Raw genomic sequence first — 21409 nt, forward strand, 5'->3', positions numbered from 1 at the left:
ATCTCAAATGGAGCTCTCTTTGTCACTTTCCATATGCTGCAGCAAACATAAAGGTAAGTGAAGTCTGCTGCGGTTCATCTATAAATGTCATGCTGCATTCGGGTCATTTCATTAGCTACACATCAATTCATGCAATAGATCAGATTGGAGGGTTTTATGTTGTTTAATGGAGACAATGGGCCAAATGAAATAAGACGTGTTTTTAGCTCACTCCACTTTTTAAAGGCATCCTTTATATTTCTGATCCAAGTGTCTTTTCACTTGGCAGCCAAAAGAGTTTTTAATGCAGCCGCCTTCCACTAACTGTTTTTATCTTAACTTACAGAGCTTTTGGCTGATGACCAGCACTTTATCAAGGATAAAAATGGAAGGAAACAGGGAAGGAGCTCACTGCAGGCTCAGGAAAGTATTTCCTGTATAATAAACCTGAGCTAAATGAGACAAAGCATCAATGCAAACCTGATTACTTTATCTTTGCATTTATTATTTGTCTGTCTGTATTTCATTTGCCTTCAAACACTCACAGTATGGTTACTTGAAATATTGAAATGCAAGAAGTCGCTGTCAGAGTGGGATAATGTAATAAATACTAGAATGCAAAAGGTAGGCTATGATTTGGCTCACACTGAATTATTTTCAGTTTATTCAACACCCACATCACTTGTCACTGTTGTTACACTTGCTGAGCATGATTTGCCAAACACCATATCGGACAGATTGCATCTCTCTGGTCTGAAAACTTTTGCCTTCACACAGAAGAGCCTCTATACTGGCATGGAGGACTTCTGTCTGTCGAAGTGTCAAATTGTGTTTCCAGTTTGAAGATTAAGCTTAAAGAAAGCTTGCTTTTGAGGTCAGCAAGCAGCAACATAAGGACAGATATACTTTACTGAGTGGAAGAAGAACTGATCCTCAGTGCATTTCAAACTGCTTATGTTTATACACACACACACACACACACGTTTGTTTTGGTGAAAAGTGGGGACATCTCATAGGCGCAATGGTCTTTATACTGTAGAAACTTTATATTCTATCACCCTCCACCAACCCTACACCTAACCTAACCCTCACAGGAAACTTTGTGCATCTTTACTTTCTCAAAAAAAAAAAAAAAAAAAAAAAAACACCCTTCTGTATGATTTATAAGTGTTTTGAAAAATGGGGACATGGGTTATGTCCTCATAAGTCACCCTCTCCTTGTAAAACCTGTGTCATACCCATGTCATTATACAGAGTTGTGTCCTGATGTGTCACAAAAACAAGAGCGCACACACACATAAGGGTGATGCTGAAGAAATGAACAAATACTCTCCATAGTCTACACTCTCAAAGGTTTCTAAAGGGCGTTTTCATAGCGATGCCATAGAAGAACCATTTTTGGTTCCCCTTTTGGTGAAGTTTTAATGTGAAGAACATCATAGTACTTGTAATCTTTTTTTCAAGTGAAAGGATCTATGGATGTTAAACATTCTTTATGGAATCATCTATTAACCTTTATATTTAAAAGTGTTGTGAGAAAAAGCCTACGTTTAACAAAACCGGCCCCTCACCTGCTCCAGTAGAAAGTTTTCCCTCTGATTTCTGACATATGGATGATGATGCATCTGCTGTCTTTTTTAAAGTTATTCCATTTAATCTTTTGCATTCTTTTGTCTTACAGTTATTGCAAGGTTTGCTTTTTGTAAATATTTGAGTGAGACTTTCCAAATGTAGAGTTAAAAATCTACATCTTTACACAATCTTCATTGTATCGGTAAAACAAGGCTCTCGTGACCAATTTGATGTGCATTTCACCCGTGTCATTTCTCAAGGCATCAGTGTCTCACCTGTGAAGAGGGCCGTTGTGCTCTGCTCTGTCTTCTCTTAGACAGTGCTGGCTGGCTGGCTGTCAGAGCGCTGTGTTCCAGAGAATGATTGCACTTGGTTCTCGAACAGACTATGCTGCAGCACTCCATCAGCTACACCATCTGACACATGAACAGGTTTTCATCTGCTTGCTGTAAACTTATTTTGAGGCATTTTATAACCCCCTTTGCTGCTCACACAGAACACTTTCCTTTCCTGCAAGAGACTATTTCAAGAATTATTTTTAGCAGCACCTCCAGACCCATCACCCACAACAAATCATCAGAGAAAAGTCATCCAAAAAAAATGATAGGTCTAAACACCTCCACACATTATTCAATTTGCATACATCAACCAACTCATGTCTTTTTTTATTTGTGATCTTTATTAACAACATACTGCATTTCAGGTAAAAGAATGGAAGAACAAAATAACATTTTTCTCATTGGGCCTATTCTCTTCCAGCAATGACAGCACTCCCATCAGGTGGGTGTAATGATGCAATACATCATCAAAACACAAAGAGGAAAATATAAGCAGCCACAACATCGACCTTAAAAAAGTGCAAAGTTATAGAATAGCAACAAACCAATGGTCTACATCATTATGGTTTTCAAAGCTACAATTACTTCTGATGTAGTCAGCATGTTCATTGCAAGGAGTTAAAGAGTTTCACCAAAAATCATGATATTGTAGGCATGTATACATGTTTTATTTCAGAAAATACATGCTCTAGGACCTTTCTTTAAAAGAGTTTACTGAAACATTTTAAAAACAATTAGCACAGAAACCTCACATGGCATGTGGTATTTTCACTGACCATCTATTAATGAAGGACATCCGCAAATACATATTGGAAATGACATTCTTATTTTCATAAAACATGCATTTTTTTACTTTTTGTCAGATTTCTCAGCTTTGGTTTATGGTGCGTTAAGACGCTAATCTTAAATGACTAAATGACTTCCTCAGTAATGGCAGCCAGTGATCTCTGCATGGGCAGCAACGTTCAACAACCATAAGTGAATGTGCAATTCATCCAGGCAGGCTAATATAATGTGATCTAATTTAATAAGCATTCTCCAAATTGAGTCCATTCAAACTTTTTTTTTTTTTTTAAAGGAATCGTTCACCCCAAATACTTCCATTACTCTCTCACCCTCATGTCGTTGCAAACCTGAATGACAAATTATCCTGTTTTACAGAACAGCATGAATAATTGATCACAGAATGTATTTTTTGGTGTAAACTATCACTTTAAGTTATCACTGCAACACTGCAAGCATTCACAATGGATATTTCACAGTATATTGTTGACAAGATCTAAGCATTATGAATGAACAGCAGTGACCAAATGATACTCATGAAATTAATGATAATCAAATGAAATGCCTCAAGTAATTTGAAAGTCAAACTTTTGACCTGTTAAGTGATGTATGTGTGCCACAGAACAAAACCTAACAGCAGCAGTGGGCAGTTCTGATTATTTGGTGTTTTTTGCTATGTAATGAAAAAAAAAATATATATTCTACTCTCATAGTATGACAATTAAACTTTTAGGAGTGTGATTCCGGTGTAACGATAAGTAACATTTAAAAACTGTTCCCTCCAAATGCAAGTCTCCTCTTTTTTTTTATTTATTTATTTTTTTTTATTAAAACCTGAAATTGTGGGTTCTTACCTGAAGAGACACAACATGCACAAAACAGTGTGGATTGGGGCTCGACAGAATATGAGTTCACATATATCTGCTGTGGTGTTTACAAAAACATAATATCAGCAAAACAGTCATCAATGGTTAATGGTTGAAAAATGAAGGGCAATTTGCAGTTTTAGTATTTGTGAAATGAACATCAAAATCTAAATCAGCCTTGTCATAGAAAACAAAACAAAAAAAGGTTAAAAGAAAAAAATAAATAACATTTGATTTGGTTAATGTTGGCATCCAGCTTGATTTTAATGTCCTCACTGTGATCCCATTCATCATAAATACTAAAACTCTAAAAGAATCAATTAAACAAAAGGCACATTCAGCCAAGGTCACAAACTGGCTGCTACTTTGCATGTAAATTGCTAAAAACTAAATACAGAGCAAATACAGAAAAGAAAAACATTGACAATAGTTAATTCCAGCAAGTTTCAAGATTTGAAAAATCACTGTCTAACTCATAAAGACCTTCACCAGTACATAAATGAGAAAAACTATGAGTCTGATTTATGAATACTTAGTGTCATGTTCCACGTTCCTCAGTCTATGGTGACTGTACGCCCCCCAAACCTCTAGATGTTTTCGGTCCGGGGTGGTTGATTGAATTAAAATCAATGACAATCCTGCCTTGCTTTGGCTGGAATTGCCTGTAGGACAGAAATAAGAACAGAAAATATTACTGAAGCACGACCAAATGAAACCCAAGTAGTTTGTCACTAGTCAAATCTGAGCCCTCCTTTTAAAAATACCTTGATAAAAGTGAGAGAAAGAGAATTCGCTCCTTGTCCTCATTGTCACACCAATAATTCACCTCAGTACACTGGAGTCGAGGAAACCAATTACATACTAGACCTCATGAGAGAACACGAGCAGTAACCCTTCCAGAAGGCAAGCCCAGCAGGGACCAAGCGCCCCAACATCTCATGAGAAAATACACTGCCAAGAAGAACCAAACCAGCAGGTGGTAAACTCCCTATTTTCCCACCTATAGCCTTGTCTTCTGCGACTGCTCCCTGCTTTTCCTTTTATTCTTTCCCTCTTTTTAATTCACTTTCTAATCCACTCCTTTTACTCTTTATTCTTTTATTAACCCATCCCTCTCAGTGTGAGATGAGCTGGATGTAGCAAAAATCTATTCCTCATCATCGAACCTCTATAACAACAGAGGCTAATATCTACTGAGAGCAAAAGTATTCAAAGTCTTTGTCCACGAACAACCACAAAGCTTTGTCTTTCACTCCCCATGTTCCTTAATGCAAAGCCAGCTTCAGCCTTAGCAAATCGATTCAGAATTCAGAATTCTGCACAGCAATGGTGAGGTTTCAAGAACACCTCTCCATCCCTCTTTCCCTCTTCATAGGCCACTGAAAAAACGAAAACATAGTCTACCGCTGCAGTTCACTGTTAGAGTCCAAGTCAAGTCTAAATCTTTCATTGCAAAGACAAACACACACAGCGCATAGGTACTGAAAGCCTTTTTTTTTTTCAGGTGAAAACAGTGCACATTTAATGAGAAAATAAATTATGATTATGCAAGACTATGCAGCTAAACAAAACATACACACATGGAAGATAGACAGATAGAGCCTGGAATGTCCAAATGTAACCAAAGTATAGCATTAGGATTGTTAAATTGTTGTATAGTGAAATTTCTGAACAATTCCTGAATCATGATAGTTTCAAATGGCTTTTAATACGAGCTTCATTAAATATCCTATGGCTCTTTGATCAAAGAGCTGAAGCCATGGAAATGCAGAGATCCAGCAGGACAAATTCATAGTAATGCTGGAAGTATTGGAGAACAGCCTTCAAAAAGAGGCAGCAGGGGAATTAACCTTGCTACCCTCAAAGACAGGCAAGAGGCATGAAAGTATCTTCAAGGATTTCCTGATTTTCATCTTCAGGCGGATCTACTCCTTTTGTCTCCTCAGGCTCATGTCCCCCTAGTCCTATTTGATCTGACTCTGATGAAAGGCTTCAGAGTATATTTACCGTGCATCTATATATAGTGTGTACATACAACTGGGGAGAGGAGATTTCCGTCCTGTCCGCTCTTGCTGTGGCTCCCGCTGGCTCTCTCTAACATAAAGAGGACCGTGTTTCGACTGCAATCCCCACAGAGAGTTCAGTTTAGTTTCCAGTTAACCCTGTATCTCATTAAAAAAAAAAACCTTCTCACATTATGTGCGTCTCAGAGTGTTAAATGTTTGCCATTACATTTTGCTCTTTTAGTCCCAGTACTCTTGGACTTTATCCTGACATCTAACTCGATATGTGGGTGATATGACCAAAATCTTATTATTTCACAAAATGAGAGATTTTTTTTCATGACAGCAATATGTAAATCACAACATACTTATTTAATAAGAAAATTATATATTAAAAAAAAGCTAATTCAACAGAACAAAGATACAAATTTAATAAGCTAAGTTTTACGGGTACAATAGGTTCAACAGCAAGAAATACTAGAGAAATAATCAGATGTAAAAAAAATAAAATAAAACACTGCACAGTCATCACTGTATTAAACCCAAGTTATTTAGTCAAGAGTAGAGAGTGAATGTTTTTTTTTGTTAGTTATTTATTAAAATTAATGACAAGACTGCAGCAGGTTTTATATAAAAACATAAGAACAATATATTTATTTTGTTCATATTGTATTGCAAAACATTTTTGCTGCTATTGAGGTGGGATATGGTTAGGTACAGGTTTGGTGGTATAGGTAGGTTTAAGAGGGGGTTAAGGTGTAAGGGATGGGTCAGCAGTGGATTTTTAAATGAGAAATGTATTACAGATGTAATTACATGCAGATTTATATATATATATATATATATATATATATATATATATATATATATATATATATATATATATATATATATATATATATATAAAAAGTATAAGTTATTAATTTAAATGCAAGTACAAAAACAACATTAACCTTAAGTTTTTTATTCAGTTGTCATTTGCACTCAATTTTATAATATTAACTTATAATGTTAACTTAAACCAATGCAGTTAAGTTGGGCCTACATGAATATTTATGTTGCATTGACTGAAACTGGGCAGTGGATTTCTAGTTCCCAGCATGCTTTGCGTAGGGATAGACCAGGAGAATAAATGTTGAAATTAAGTGCTGTTTAATGCGTTTTTGCTCAAGGGAAAGACAAAGTTTTTTGTTTAGTTATTTGAGACATTTAAAAGAGTTTATGTTTATGATTATTTTTGAGGTTACCATCATTGTGCAGTATAGACATTGTGGTTAGGGTACAGGCTACATGAGGTATAACTGGGCTTATGCAATGAGAACATTTTTACCTGATCATTATTTGCATGCTACAAAAATTTTACTAAATGTCATGTTGTACTGAACAAGTGTTATGCTAAGTCTATAAGTCTATATGGTCAGCATTTCTACCCTTCACAATCATAGAACATTTACGGATGTGTATAAGCTCAAGCTCTACTCTTCACCACAATGGCAACCAAAAAAATAATCATAATTTTATGTTGTCTGAACTCTTCTAAACGTTCAAAATAACGAAACATTAAAAACTTAAATACTAACAGGCCTTTCCAGTTTCATAAAAATGCATAAAACTCACGCAACTCTACAGGAAGGCGCCAGTCTGAACAGCAACAACACTGCTTGGATCAACAAGAGTGAATTATGTTCAGGAAAATTGATGATCTCATTAAATTAGCATGAATTTAACTCAATCCATTTAACTTAATTTAAGTTCAAATAAATGCGTGGAAATGTGTTTCAATTTTATTAAGTTAGACCAAAAAGCTATTTTTTTGAGTGTAGTTAAAGTCACCTAATATAAAGCTAGATCTTTCTTTTTTCTGCTGAACACAAAAGTTATTCAGAACGATGTGGGTGATCAAACAGCTCATAGTCCCCATTTACTTCCACAGTATGGAAAAAAAAAAATTTTGGAAGTCAATGGGTACAATCAACCGTTCAGTTATCCAAATTATTCTGAATAACTTCTTTTGTGTTGTGTTACGTTTTGATTTCCTATGGAGTAAGAGGCATACGCAGACTTGTGCACAGTGCTTTCTCATTCTTCCCCAAGCATCTATTTTCGAAGGCTTCGAAGCTTTTTGAGGCTTCAGGTCACACACACACACACAACACATCTGAGGGTCGGGCTCCGTAACAGCCTTGATTGTACAATCGTTCGGGCCGGTCAGAACTGACAGGAATGCAAATGAAGCTGCTTAAATTTCCAAGCCACACACCAGCCCCTTACTAAGGTCAGACTCGAGATACTCACTTGTACGTGATGCCCGCCAAGTTAAGAAGCCGTCTGGAGGCAGTCATTTCTGGAGCGTCATGGTATTTGTCTGACAAATATATCACATCCTTAATACCTGTAAGGCAAAAACAGCAGAAGGATAGTGTGGGTCAGGCAAAAGCTCACTTGTGCACACACACACAGAAATTTAAACAAACAGTCCCAAGGAGAACAGGGACCCAAAATAGCCTGTTAGGAAAGAACAAGAGCTTGTGCTCGGGAAGGAGGAAAGGAAGTCGATAACTTGTCGCTGCAGGCTCAAGCCAATATCAACCAATCCCAATTGAGACTAAATCTGCCCAGCTGGCATCTTTAAAACACGTGGTGCATTTGGCAGCACCCCCACGCATCCTGCTGAGTACTCACAAGCGGCCCACATGAGGCGACTCTATAAAGGGCCCCGTTAGCCAAGCCTTACAGAGAAATGTGAGGAATCTGGTGAAACCACTTAGACTCCCTCTTGCCCTTAACGCTTTCAGAGGTGAAAAGAGAAGTCCAACATTGCCAATGGTTTCTGCAGTCGCTGATGAATATACCAGAGTGAAACACACCCACCCCCCAAAATACACAGCGTCTCGATCATGTTCTTTTATCTGCACAAGAGGAGAGAAGTGCTCTGATCGAAGGCAAAATGACTTGCTGAGAGTGAATTCCACCTGTCATTAAAGGCTGTCATTACAAGCATGGGGCCTCTCCACGGTATTACTTGAACAATTTTTGAGAGGGAACAGATGAAATTACCATGGAATAGTCTGGCTATGACATCTTAAAACCATTTTGGTAGAGACATTTTATGGTGCAGCAGGGGGAAAAAAAAGACTTTGTATATCCAAGTCTCAACGGGCTATTTAAAATAAAAAGCAAACACTCAATCGGGTCCATAAAAAAAAAAAAAAGTTCAAAACGCTCTAACTAAAATCTGACATGATACATACGAAAAAAGTCCAAAGAAATAGCAAGTAGTTTTTCCATGTAAACATGTCTTTTCATGAAAACAACAGGAGAATAAGCATCGGAGCTGCTCGAAAACACTTCCAAGACGACAAGCTGTCCAACAGAAGGGAAGCTCTGATGGAAGGTGGAGCAGAACTCTGGAGATGCTACGTTTCCAGAATGCTCTCTGGAGATGAGGTGACAGTACAGTCCCTCAGTCCCTCCAAAAACAGTCACAGGAAGTGACAAGATGGCAGCTGCTTGGGAACTGAACACTTTAATTCCTCAGAGAGAGGAGAGGCTCTAAAGCAGTGCTTCAGAAACTGCCGTCTCCGGCACCGAGGAGCCAAAGTGCAGGGGGGACATCAACATGGGAGCCAGAGAAAGTGAAAATGATTTGGTGTCATTTCATTCTGGGAGATTGAGGGATGGACACATTTGAACGGCATTCGAAAAGAGCAGCAACACTTTCTCGCTGGAGGAATAGCTACAAAATTAGATGCAGAAGGGAGGGGGGTGTAATATCTGGGTCGGCACTTTCTTGATGCCCCCCCATCTCAGTTACTGTGAAAAAAATTAGACAAAGAAAAAATAAAGCAGTGGAAGAGCTCTCATTTTAGTACAAGGACAGTTGTCAAATGACCAACACAGCACACATTTAAGCAGGAACAGGATTAATGCAAATTAAAGCAGTGTCGCTGGCACAGAAATGCGTATCGATGGCACCAAAATACTGGGAAAAAAAAACATTTTAATAAATCCCTCTGGTTATAATTAAATTATATGTTACAGTTTTTCCATTAGAGAAGCACAGGCTGGCAATATCAAAAGGTTTACCATGCACAAATAAACACAGAACAGCCTGGTTGCCTTTATAAGAGAATCAGGGTGGATTCGCATTCCAAGTCTACTAATATTCCCCTTTATCCTCATGTTTTTTCCATGCAGAGGCTTTTCTGTTCCTTCATATCATGGGGCTTTACAACTTCTAGTAAACAAACATGGTCATAACACCTTCAAAATGAACAAACAGCGACGACACCCCTGACTCAATTCTTTTAAACTCAGCATTCAAACATTAAACATCCGCTTTGTTCAGCTCCATCTGATTGGCCTCATCAGAGGGTGATTTTAATGAGGTCGGACGTTCATTTTTAGCCGCGTTTTGCTGCATCCTATAGAGCGCGAGGAGACGAAAGGGAGAGAAAGTGCTGTGTGTGTTCCCTTAATGATGCCGGAACATTGAGAGGAAGCTGACACCCCACTGAGAGATGGGCCAGGGCAAGGCCAAGCATCCTGAAGATCAGACGGCATCGGAGCGTTGTCGTGCTATCTTCAGCACACAGCTTCAGTAGGCTTTGCCACAAGAGTACATGGAGGGGGATCAGGAAAAGCAAACCAAAGAAACAGAGAGAGAGAAGATGAGGACAAAAAGACTTGGAGGGGAGGAGAGAGACTGGGGATGGGGGTGTTAAGAGAGTTCAACAGATAAGAAGAGATTGAAAATAACAGCAGAGCAGGGTTTGGAGAAGGAAAAAAATAAGAGGAAGACAACCTGTCACCATGTAGGCTGAATCTAACCAGCCAGGAAGGCTCACAAAGACGACGACTGCTCAAAGTGATGTCCACTGCAGGTTTCTCAGTATGGAAGGGTGACCATCGAGAACCTCCGTTTCCTCCCGTCTCATACGTCATTTCATCTGCAGCCAGATCAGCACTGGCACAAAGGCTCAAACGCTCATCCTGAATAAACGCATGATATTTGCTATGCAATCTAATAAAGGTGAAAGGGGTTGACAAAAAAAAAAATAATAATACGTTTGATGCTCAGGTCTGTACTACATTCCATTTTGGGCCTTTCTCGGAAAATGTAAATATTAGAAGAGTTTGAAAAGGAAAGTGATAGCTTTCAAGCATAATTACATTCATTCTTGGTGTCACTAAATCATGGTACTGTTTGCAAGAAGTCAAACAAAGCAAACCGAAGTAGCAATTAACGAAAAACTAATTCTTGATTATATCTCTGACTATATTTGAGGCATACAAGTAGCAGGCGGCAGTCGGACTGCGTGAACAATCAACAGGTACAGTTTGAGAGCACATGTACGTTCTTAGTCACACCTAGAGTCACACATGTGAGACAAAGCCAGTTAACTCAAGCTTAAAGAGGGTAAACAAATCTTTTATTCAAATTATACACTGCTATTGCGTCAAAGCATTTTGACAAAGAAAATGGGACTGTAGATACGTTCCCGATGTTTTAATGATGCCTTTCCGCAGCTGAAACACTGATTGAGCACGCACATGAGCCGTGATACATTTCAGTAAGTTGTACTGTTTCTTTCATCATACCTTCTGATATTATTTCGGGATTATTTTGTGCTATAAAACTAGTTGTAACTAGGAAGAGATAATTGGTTCACTTTCACCGAGGCAGATCCTTCACACCACATTAGAGAGCATCAAAACCATGTATTTTTTGCATTTAAAGGGTTTGTTCACCCAAAAATGAAAATGAGCTTGTGTTTTACTCACACTCAAGGCATTTTAGATGTATACGACTTTCTTCTTTCAGACAAATCCAGTCTGAGTTGTAGTAAAAATTGGTCTGGCTATTCCAAGCTCTGTCACTGCAGTCAGTTGAACAGTTCACAAGTCGTCAAATAAAGGGCAAGACTTTATTTGACGAGATTTTTGCCCTCCAAAACTATTTCAACCAAATAATAAATTGATGAAATTTTGGCCCATCACCAATTAATTGTTTCTAATGCACTAATGCATGCTTACAAAATGAATGTCAAACAGTGAAAATAAAAGTGTTGATTGATAAACCAACATGCACATCATGAAACACACACATACAGAGTCAGAAACAAGTTCAGACACACACTCACCTGCTTGAATAATGAGTTTGGCGCACTCGTTGCAGGGGAAGAGCGCTACATACATGGTGCAACCCTTGACATCTGCCGAGTTCTTATTCATAATGGCGTTCAGCTCTGCGTGACACACTGCAACATAACATGAAAGACCTGTTAGAAATGTTCAGAGTTCACGAACACACATATGTGGCGCACAGAAGCTACGATTAATATCGTTGCTTCACAACAAACTTGGATTGAGCTTTCTTGGCTTGTCAACATTGTACCACTTCACCACAAAAAGACTCCAGTCACCAGTTCACTGTTAAAAAGGAAAAAGATTTCAAAGCATGAGTCTGAACAGATGTCAGCTCTCCACAACATCACCCAGAAAAAGCCCTGTCTAATCACTCACTCTGCTCGCCTTAATTACGGAGAATGAATTGGCCCATCAGCGGTGGCACATTACCATTGCACCACGAAACACCAGCCTGACACGTTTATTTTGGCAGAGCTTCAGCACAAAGCAGAGAAACAGAGCGAGGGCATGTAGTTATGATGGAAGAGAGACGTCAATAATTCACACAGATATACACACACTCATTGTGTGTTTTAACTGGAAGCAGACACACACACACACACACACACAGTTGAGAGCGAGTGCATGATGATGATGATGATAATGATGGAGTACGATCAACTGTGTGATCGTAGGAGGGACTGAGCTCTTAAATCAATTCTAACATTTATTGCATGTATATTAATCTGACTGGAAAGGTAGTGAAACGTTTTCTGGATAAACAATCAGCGGGTAAATATCGCAGACGATTATGCGTAATAAATCAAGAGAAACAGAAGTCATGATCATGATTAAAATACAACTAATCTTACAGCCCTATCTGAACACAACCAACACTGAACTGAATTAAGCTAAATAAAAACACTATTGACTTTCAGAGCTGCCGTACAACAGAATCAGACCAATTTCCATAACTGATTCTGCGATTTCCTGTTTATCGATGTGAAGCTGCTTTGACACAATCCTTGTTGTATGAAGTGCTATGGAAATAAAGATGACTTCTTGTTAATGCAGCTTTAGCAAAAAAAGCACAATATTAACAGACATAATTTTCTCTTGTTGCAGCATATGTCTCATATTTTGAGAAAAGCAGCATTGTTTTCACAGAGCAAAAATCAAGTTGGCCAGTAAATGTGATACTTAATATTTCAGCACCCTCTAGTGGCACAGTACTGTACAAGAACCTTCAGAAAGCTACAATCACTGTAACTAGTGCTCTTACTTGGATACTTGGGTTTAAAGGGTTTCTCAAATCTGCAAAAATGTTAAGCAGTTTTGACATTAAAGGGTTACTCCACCCAAAAATGAAACTTTTGTCATTAATCACTTTCCATCATGTCGTTACAAGCCCATAAAAGCTTTGTTCGTCTTCAGAACAAAATTTAAGATATTTCGGATGAAAAAAGGGAGGCTTGAGACTGTCCCATAGACAGTAAATAACAGTGTCAAGGTCCAGGAAAGTATGAAAAGTATCGTCAGAATACTCCATCTGCCATCAGTGGTTCAACTGTAACGTTATGAAGCAACAAGAATACTTTTTGTACGAGAAAGAAAAACAATTCCTCTTCTCTGTATTTCTCCAAATTAGCGTAGCGCCATTTTGGCAAATCTAAGCTGTATGCAGATGTCGTAAGCTCCGCGCAGCGCCAATGTGTTGTTTGCTTTCAAACCAAAGCGTAAATACACACAAAAAAAACATATCCTTGTGGCAAGGCTGATACAGATGAGCATACGCCCAAAAACAATGTTTCCTGGTTTAGTACAGAGTCTTGTACTATTTTCCACAATTTTAACAATAAAAATGTAATTCTTAGTCAATTAATCGTTTATAATCTCAATTATTTCTTTGACAATTAATCGTCAGGCAACAGCCTTAGTTGTAATGTTGTGACACTGTTTCACTCCACTCCACTTGGGCATGAGTTGTTGTTTGTCTTTTTTTTACATGACCAGCTAGATTGTAAACAATTGCCTACTGAAGAACAGCCTTTCAACTACATAGCAACATGCTATGAATAAAAAAAAAATAAAGTTCTTACTTATTTTATGAACCAAATACATTCTATTTAAACTAGTTACAATGTCCTCTTGCCTGAACTTTTTGGCTCTTGTAAATGTTGTAATAATCAAATTAACATGCGGATTACAAAAAAAAGAGAAGCCGAACTTTGATCATTAAGACTTCGAGGGACATCCTACCGACAATGAATGGTTTACCTTTATTGTGCCACATTGGTGCATTAAGAGACAGAGAAATGCCAAATGAATCTTTTAAAAAGAATAAATGTACAGTCACTCTGCATGAAATTGAACTATGCCTGAGCCACAAATGCAATTAATAGATTTTTATATTCAGAAATAAATCAGTTATGTGTGATTTTACACTAAATACTTCCTACAAAATGCATTCATTAGTGGCAAATATATGGGTAATACCATTGCTTTATAGGAACTTTCCTTTTAAAGGTGCAGTAGGAGATCTTGGATGCTAACTTTAGCCTGATAGCACTGAACACAGACTTCAAACCCTCCCTGGAATCGCCGTCCAAAGCCACGCCCCCAGCACTGGTTCACAATCATTAAACTTCTCAAAGTGGTTTAGTACAATACAAACTTATCACCCATCGACAGTATTCTGACTAGTGATCGACCGATGTATCGGTTTACCGATATTTTTCCCGATATTTAAGCATTTTTCCATAATCGGGTATCGGTTTTGTAATATCGGATTCGCCGATTTACGGCGCCATCTTGTGGCCGTTTTGAGATTTCCGCCATTGCAGCCCGGGCGTCTGAGGTGATCAGTCAACAACAACTCAGTGCACAGGTAAAGTATATGTTCTACTTGGTTTGCTTTAATTAATCAACTTTATTTAACATAACAGACATGCACAAATGAGATCTGAGACATAAATTCCTGATATAGTTAATTTATGCAGCTTGTTTCTAAACAATTGAGACGAACTCATCGAGTTACGTAGTGTTCGTCATGTCCTGCTCCAATAAAGACGTATCTTTAAATGAATTAAATAAAACAGACATGAATGAGTGCATGTTGAAAATAAAAAAAATGTTTTTTTTATTCTTTTATTATGTGTTTTATGTTCTGTCGCTGTTATTCTGTTGTACTGCGGAGCTTCTGTCACGAAAACAAATTCCTCGTACGCTATGTGTAAACATACCTGGCAATAAAGCTCATTCTGATTCTGATTCTGATTCTGAAAAGCGTTGAATTTAATTCTCTATCTGTTGTATTTGCTCACCATTAGTCTAGAAGAGAAAGTTTGTTCATATTGCTTAGCAACTGACGGATGATCTGGAGGCTTAAGCACGGCCACTGAATGAAACTTTTGACAAGATTATCTTGTTTAAACACCCTAGATTATATTTTAATTTACTACATAACAAATATTTCGCTAATACACATATAAATATAGCCTACCGCTTTGTGGAAATTAATTATTTATTATCTCCATGCGCGATCGCGGTTGATTAAGTTATAATCAAACAGCACTTTGTCAGTTGGCATTTCATGATTAAACATTAGATTAAATTTAGATCATAAAATGCCAACTGACAAGTGCTGTTTAACTTTATATAGTCTCGGGAAAAAAGTTCGTTCATATTGCTCAGCACCTGGGTTGATGATCAGGAAGCCTCAAGCAATGCCACTGAATGAAACTTTTGACAAGATTATCTTGTTTAAACACACTAGATTATATTATCATTTACTACATAACAATTATTTCGCTAATACACATATACATATACCGCTTTGTGGAAATTAATTATTTATTATCTCCATGCGCGATCGCGGTTGATTAAATTATAGTCAAACAGCACTTTGTCAGTTGGCATTTCATGATCTAACGTTAGATTGAATCTAGATCATAAAATGCCAACTGACAAGTGCCGTTTAATTTTATATAGTCTCGGGATAAAAGTTCGTTGATATTGCTCAGCACCTGACTGGGTTGATGATCAGGAAGCCTCAAGCACGGCCACTGCATGAAATTTTTGAAGGAAGCAAGCAGGCTTACAGGGCAGAATGCTGAAAGACTCTGTTTTCTACACTAAAACCTAGTTCTGCTTAACTGGGAGTATTAAGTTACACTACTAAATAGCTATGCACTCCTAAATAGCCCTCCCGCCCCCACCAATATGTTAGAATCATTTTTGTGCTTTATTTTTTTACCCGTTTTTATTTTTTTACCTCATCAAAGCTTTTATTTTAAAACAAAGACACTTGCACTTGCACAGTGCACTTACATTTTTTGGACTCAGACCCCTCTATTTATTTGTGTATAAATATAAAGTTTTTTTTGTATGCAAGGAAGGAGTGATTGTTATAAATAAAATGTTTTTTTTTCAGCTCATTTGTGTTGTAATAATTGTCAGAAACAGAAGTATAACAGTAAATAAATATCGGTTCTGCATATCGGTTATCGGGTACATAAACATGCAAATAATCGGTATCGGTATCGGTTATAAAAAATCAATATCGGTCGATCACTAATTCTGACAGTCTAACTTGTAAGAATTTGGCTTCTTTTCAAACATACCAGAAAAGCTCTAAATAATGATCACATGAAAACACAAACACACAAAACTTTCAAACACTAAACGATGTCCGCTGAACCAAGCCAAAACTAATTTTCTGCATTCAATTTAAATTTTGGGTCACTTTTTGGGGTCCAAAAAAAAAAAATAGTCTTCCTAAGCCTGACAATTGACAACAGAAACCAGGGAGAAATACAGGTCACAAACAGTTCAGAGGATCATCCAAGTGCACGACTGATAAATCCTCTCCAAGGTTTCACACCTTCCCTTTGGCAGTATGACCCATTCAAAGTCACGAGTTGGCATATGCCGCCTTTAGGAACGCCAGCTCCAGCTCATTTCCATTTCTCACACTAATAGCTGCCACAAAGTGACCTTGACCATTCCCTCACTCAGCCGCTCCGCCTTTATCTCTCCCATCAGCCCCATGCAGGTGAAAACTAATCCATGACTGCCGCTATGTGCTCAAGAGAGCAAACACCTCGTCACACTGCGTTAACAGACACCATGTGCTGCGTTGACAGAGCCTAAAATCAAAAAAAGCCTTTTCGGCGAGTGTTTAATGCGAGCGAACACCTGTCAGTGTCAAACAGAGGCAGAGTGACTGATAATTATGGGTAAATGCTTGCTGCAGTTCAAAAGCAAAGAACCCATAGGGGGACAAATGCAAAACTCACCATAGGGGTATTTGGTGTCCAGCTTGTTATCAGCACTGCGAGACCAGGGCAGCAGGTCATCATCACAACCGTTGGGCATACCGTTGTAGCCAATACCCACTATCTTGTTTTCCGGATTCACAATACAGGCACCAACCTGAAAAAAAAGAAGCTTATTTTGCTAACATCTATCACAATGAAGACAGCCTAGAGGCACAAGCCTGGTATTAGAGAGAGAAATAAATAAAAAAACATTCACGGTCTAGTGAGTCAAATAATCAGTCATAATACACTTTACAGTCCACTGATTTCCATGCATACACATGCAAATGCAGAAACTCAATACGCAAGCTTATGAGAATTCCACTGTGTTCCAAAGTTCAAGTTTGTTGAAAATTAGTGCAAATTCATATCATGTGAAGACTTAGAAGTTGTGACTTTATCTGAATGAAAGAAATGTGAGCTTTGAGCCTGCAGGATGCAGGATGCACATTCTGGATGAATTGTATATTGAAAGATGCTTTAAAAAAAAAAAAAGACACTGCAGAGGATGACATCACATTGTGACCGTTCCAGCATTTTAAACTGCATATAAAATTTTCATCCAACTGGAGTACAGTTTTAAAACTAATAATCTTGCATGCATATTTGTCAGTCAGACACAAATGAAACAAGAATTAGATTTATGTAAGATTACAAGTCACATCAATAAATCCTATTATCTTTTATTAGTACTATTTGTAAACCATATCTCATATTTGAACTAACTGAATCTTGCTTATTCCACATTTGAACCATATTCAAACATTTTTTTCATAATTAAAAGATTTATTCACATTCTAAGATTTCTGAAAATATACCAAATGTAACTTAAATAAATACAAAAGATGCAAACACTTCAACTATGCCACAATATTTTTTTTTTTTTTTTTTTTTGAGTGTTGGACTAATCCAATTGCAATAAAATCTTTTTATAACAAGATACACCACATTCAAAAAAAAAAAAAAAAGATACTTAGAGACTCTGATCTGAACTTAAGTCAAGCAGCTGACCTGATGGCTTACCAGACCCATCAAATTCATCTGATGCAACACAGGTCAGCAGAGGAAGAAAGCAAAAGGGTTTCCTGAGACGATAGATCGCTGTCAACAAAGTTCAGTCAGCGTGAGTGAGCGGGGAGAAGGCTGACAGCACCCGCATTCTCGGTTCACCAAAACACTTGTGTCTTAGATATGCAATCCTGCTCTGTGCCTTTAGGAGCAATAACGGCTGCATGCATGAGCTGACCGAGGATCATGCTTGACTGAACTGCAATATTGCACTTAAATATCGGGAGTGTTTATATCGGCCAGGAGGTCGCCGCACAGCAGGGGATCTCTGAAACCAGAATACGTGCTTACAGTACATGGAGCGGATAAGAGGCCTGTGTCCTTTGATCAAAAGAAGCTGAAGGGGGTTTGGAGATCTTTAAGGTACTATAAGCGGCTTAGAATTTCTCCAAACTAATATTAATTGGAACAAAATGGTTTTAACAAAGAACTTAAGATCAAGGTATTGCAAAAATAACAATATTGATTGTAATTTCAGCACATTTCAGATTGATGTATGGTCAACATACATCATACAACCCACATTTCAATCTAGCAGGACTGCAGGCAATAACTCTCCAGGTACCTGAGAACTGGGGTCCTTGCTCCGCTGCGCTGATAAGAAGGCAACAGCCATGAAATACTCCGGCCACTCCAGGTAGTCCTGCCTCTTCTTTGTCAAACCTTCACTGCTTGTTCTGATGGATGATAGAAAGAATTAATCCAATGAGGAAAACATTAAAACACCTTTTGTCATCAAAGCATACAAATAAAGAAAAAAAAAATCACTAATACAACATTTAGGGAAAGATATTAGAGTGCCTATAGGAAGTCTTCATACCAACATTTTGTTATGTTGCATTATTATGTTAAACTGCTTTAAGTTACTTTTTTCCACATAAATCTGCAACGCACTCACCATAATGACAAAGCAAAAAAACTGATTTAGCACAACTTGTGAAAACACTGAAGAAATGACTTTGCACAAGTCTTCATATCCTTTGCTTTGACACAAATTTAGATCAGGAACATTCCAGTTTCACAGAAGCGTCTTTGAGATGTTTCTATACTCCGACTGGAGTTAACCTGTGGCAAATTCAGTTGATCGGACATGATTTGGAAAGGCACACACACCTGTCTATATAAAGTTTAACAGCTGAACTGGATGTCAGAGCAAAAACTAAGCCATGAGGTCAAAGGAATGGTCTGCAGAGCTGAGGGACAGGATTGTGCTGATGACAAAACAATTAGTACTCTTCCTAGATCTAGCCTCCTGGCCAAACTGAGCAATCGAAGGATAAGGGACTCAGAGACACTGATGGTTACTTTGGTTGAGCTCCATGATCTTATATAGAGATGGGAGAAACTCACAGATGGACAAACATGACTGCGACACTCCACCAATCTGGGCTTGATGGCAAAGTGACCAAACTCAAGCTTCTCCTCAGTAAAGATACATGAAACTTAAAGGAGTAGTTCACCCAAAAATGTGATGTTTATCTGCTTTATCCCATTGACCAGGGCATCTGAGATGTAGGTGACTTTGTTTCTTAAGTATAAACACAAACAGAGATTTTTAACACAAACCGTTGCAGTCTGTAAGTCTTATAATGGAAGTGAATCACGACTAAAACGTCTCGTGACGATACAATGATGTGTCAAGAGACAAAATGTTCAGTCTGTGCAAGAAACTGAACAGTATTTATACTGGGTTTTTTTTTTACCTCTGATTCACACAATATCCAAACTGTTAGTTAGTGTTCGCGCTACACTAAACTATCAGTGACGTGCGTTGTGCACCCACCTAAAGGCACAAATGCATTTGCTTTTTAAACAAAATAGTGTGCTGTGTTCTTTGATGCAAAGCTGAGTTTTCAGCATCATTACTTCAGTGTCACATGATCCTTTAGAAATCATTCTAATATGCTGAGTTACTGCTCAAGCAACATTTCTTATTATTACCAATATTAAAAACAACTGTACGGTTTAACATTTCAGTGGAAACCACAATCATTTTGGTGACTGATGAATAGACAGTTCAGAAGAACTAGGCTGTACTGGAGTTGGACGATTATCAAATTTTTGTTTGTCTTTACTCTCACTTTTGGTCATTTGTATACTTGCTGCATGCTTATTTGTTTTTTTTTTTTTATTAAAAGAAAACATTCTGAAAGGTAATATAGCTGCACTAAACTGGCCAGTCAGTCACTGGCCCTGATCTCTAGTGATCCATTTCTGAAAAATCCACTAGCCAAAAGTGACTAAGAGCTTGCCAGAAATATGAAAGTTTCCTGTTGTCTCAGTGGAGTACTACTTCTTTACTTGTGCTGATCTTAACACTGACATCCCCTGATGCCCCACTGATGATTTGAGCAGTGACAGACATTACCATCAGAGGGTTCTCCTCTGGGGCTTTCCATTTTAGCTTAAAGTGATATTACACCTTTTGCAACACATCTCACTGACTGTCTTTGTAAGGCATGGGGATTTATGTGTGAACATTTAATGGACCCATCTGACTTGACTCACTCGTTTTCCTAATGTCTCTAGTGATTCTGTCTTTTTAAGCAGCTGTCAGAGCAGGTGTGTGAGAGAGACAGAGTTAGTCTGCTGGTGAATTACTGAGGGTTGATGATCTGAAGCTAATGGGGAGAGCAGTGACAATGCTGAGGCAGTCATCATTAAGCAGTTTTAAAATGTGCAGTCACATGAAAATCATTCACACGATATAAGATGAAAATCCATGGGTTTCAGATTTTCCTTTCAGATCTAATGTGATTTGTGATTATAAAAACTGCCTGTCAAATATTAATTTTGTAGCGCAAACGACACTGCGATCTTACAGGGCTGAAGAAGGCAAACCCGACCACAAGAGGGCAGTCAATCATCGTGCTCACGCCAGTCGGCTCTTAACTGTTTGTGATGCGTCAGAAACATATACAGTTTATTTTAATATATTAACGTACCATTGTTTTATGCACAAAGCGCGCTTATTATGAAATCTCATGCAACTCACAGTCCTCTAGGCACATTTCTCATGAACACAAATCACGATGACATGTTCCGGTCCTGGCATTTTGTGACAATGAATTCAAAAGTAAAACAAAAGATCAAAACATTACCCATTGAGCTGTGATGTATCGTTCTTTGCATTGTTGTCCATGACTTAATCAGAGAATGCTGAGAATGTTCTAATCGAAATTCCCTGAAGTGAGTCCCACTACACTCAGAGAAGCACAGTAGAGCTGAGGAGGAACTTCCCGCGAAAAAATAAACCAGCCCACTGTTGCCAACTCTCGCGAGACAAATAAGCAACCGCGGCTTCAAAACATACCCAATATCGTTTTATAAGTTATAATCAATATTATTTATTA

General features: G+C 38.0%; 2 protein-coding genes across 8 annotated transcripts in view; both read right to left on the reverse strand.

Moving 5' to 3' along the window:
* tmem134 (transmembrane protein 134) overlaps positions 1–21409 on the reverse strand; it is a 790957-nt gene that overhangs the window by 747249 nt on the left and 22299 nt on the right. The window lies entirely within an intron of this gene.
* Positions 3508–21326, reverse strand: dctd (dCMP deaminase). The gene is made up of 6 exons (XM_052545516.1): positions 21158–21326; positions 18622–18733; positions 16968–17103; positions 11685–11801; positions 7837–7933; positions 3508–4200 (listed from the first exon to the last, which is right to left on the reverse strand). Exons 1-6 carry the CDS (start codon positions 21196–21198, stop codon positions 4098–4100), a joined length of 606 nt encoding a protein of 201 aa, XP_052401476.1. The 5' UTR covers positions 21199–21326; the 3' UTR covers positions 3508–4097.

Source organism: Carassius gibelio, chromosome B1 (assembly GCF_023724105.1).
Source record: "Carassius gibelio isolate Cgi1373 ecotype wild population from Czech Republic chromosome B1, carGib1.2-hapl.c, whole genome shotgun sequence".
NCBI classification, from domain to species: Eukaryota; Metazoa; Chordata; class Actinopteri; order Cypriniformes; family Cyprinidae; genus Carassius; species Carassius gibelio.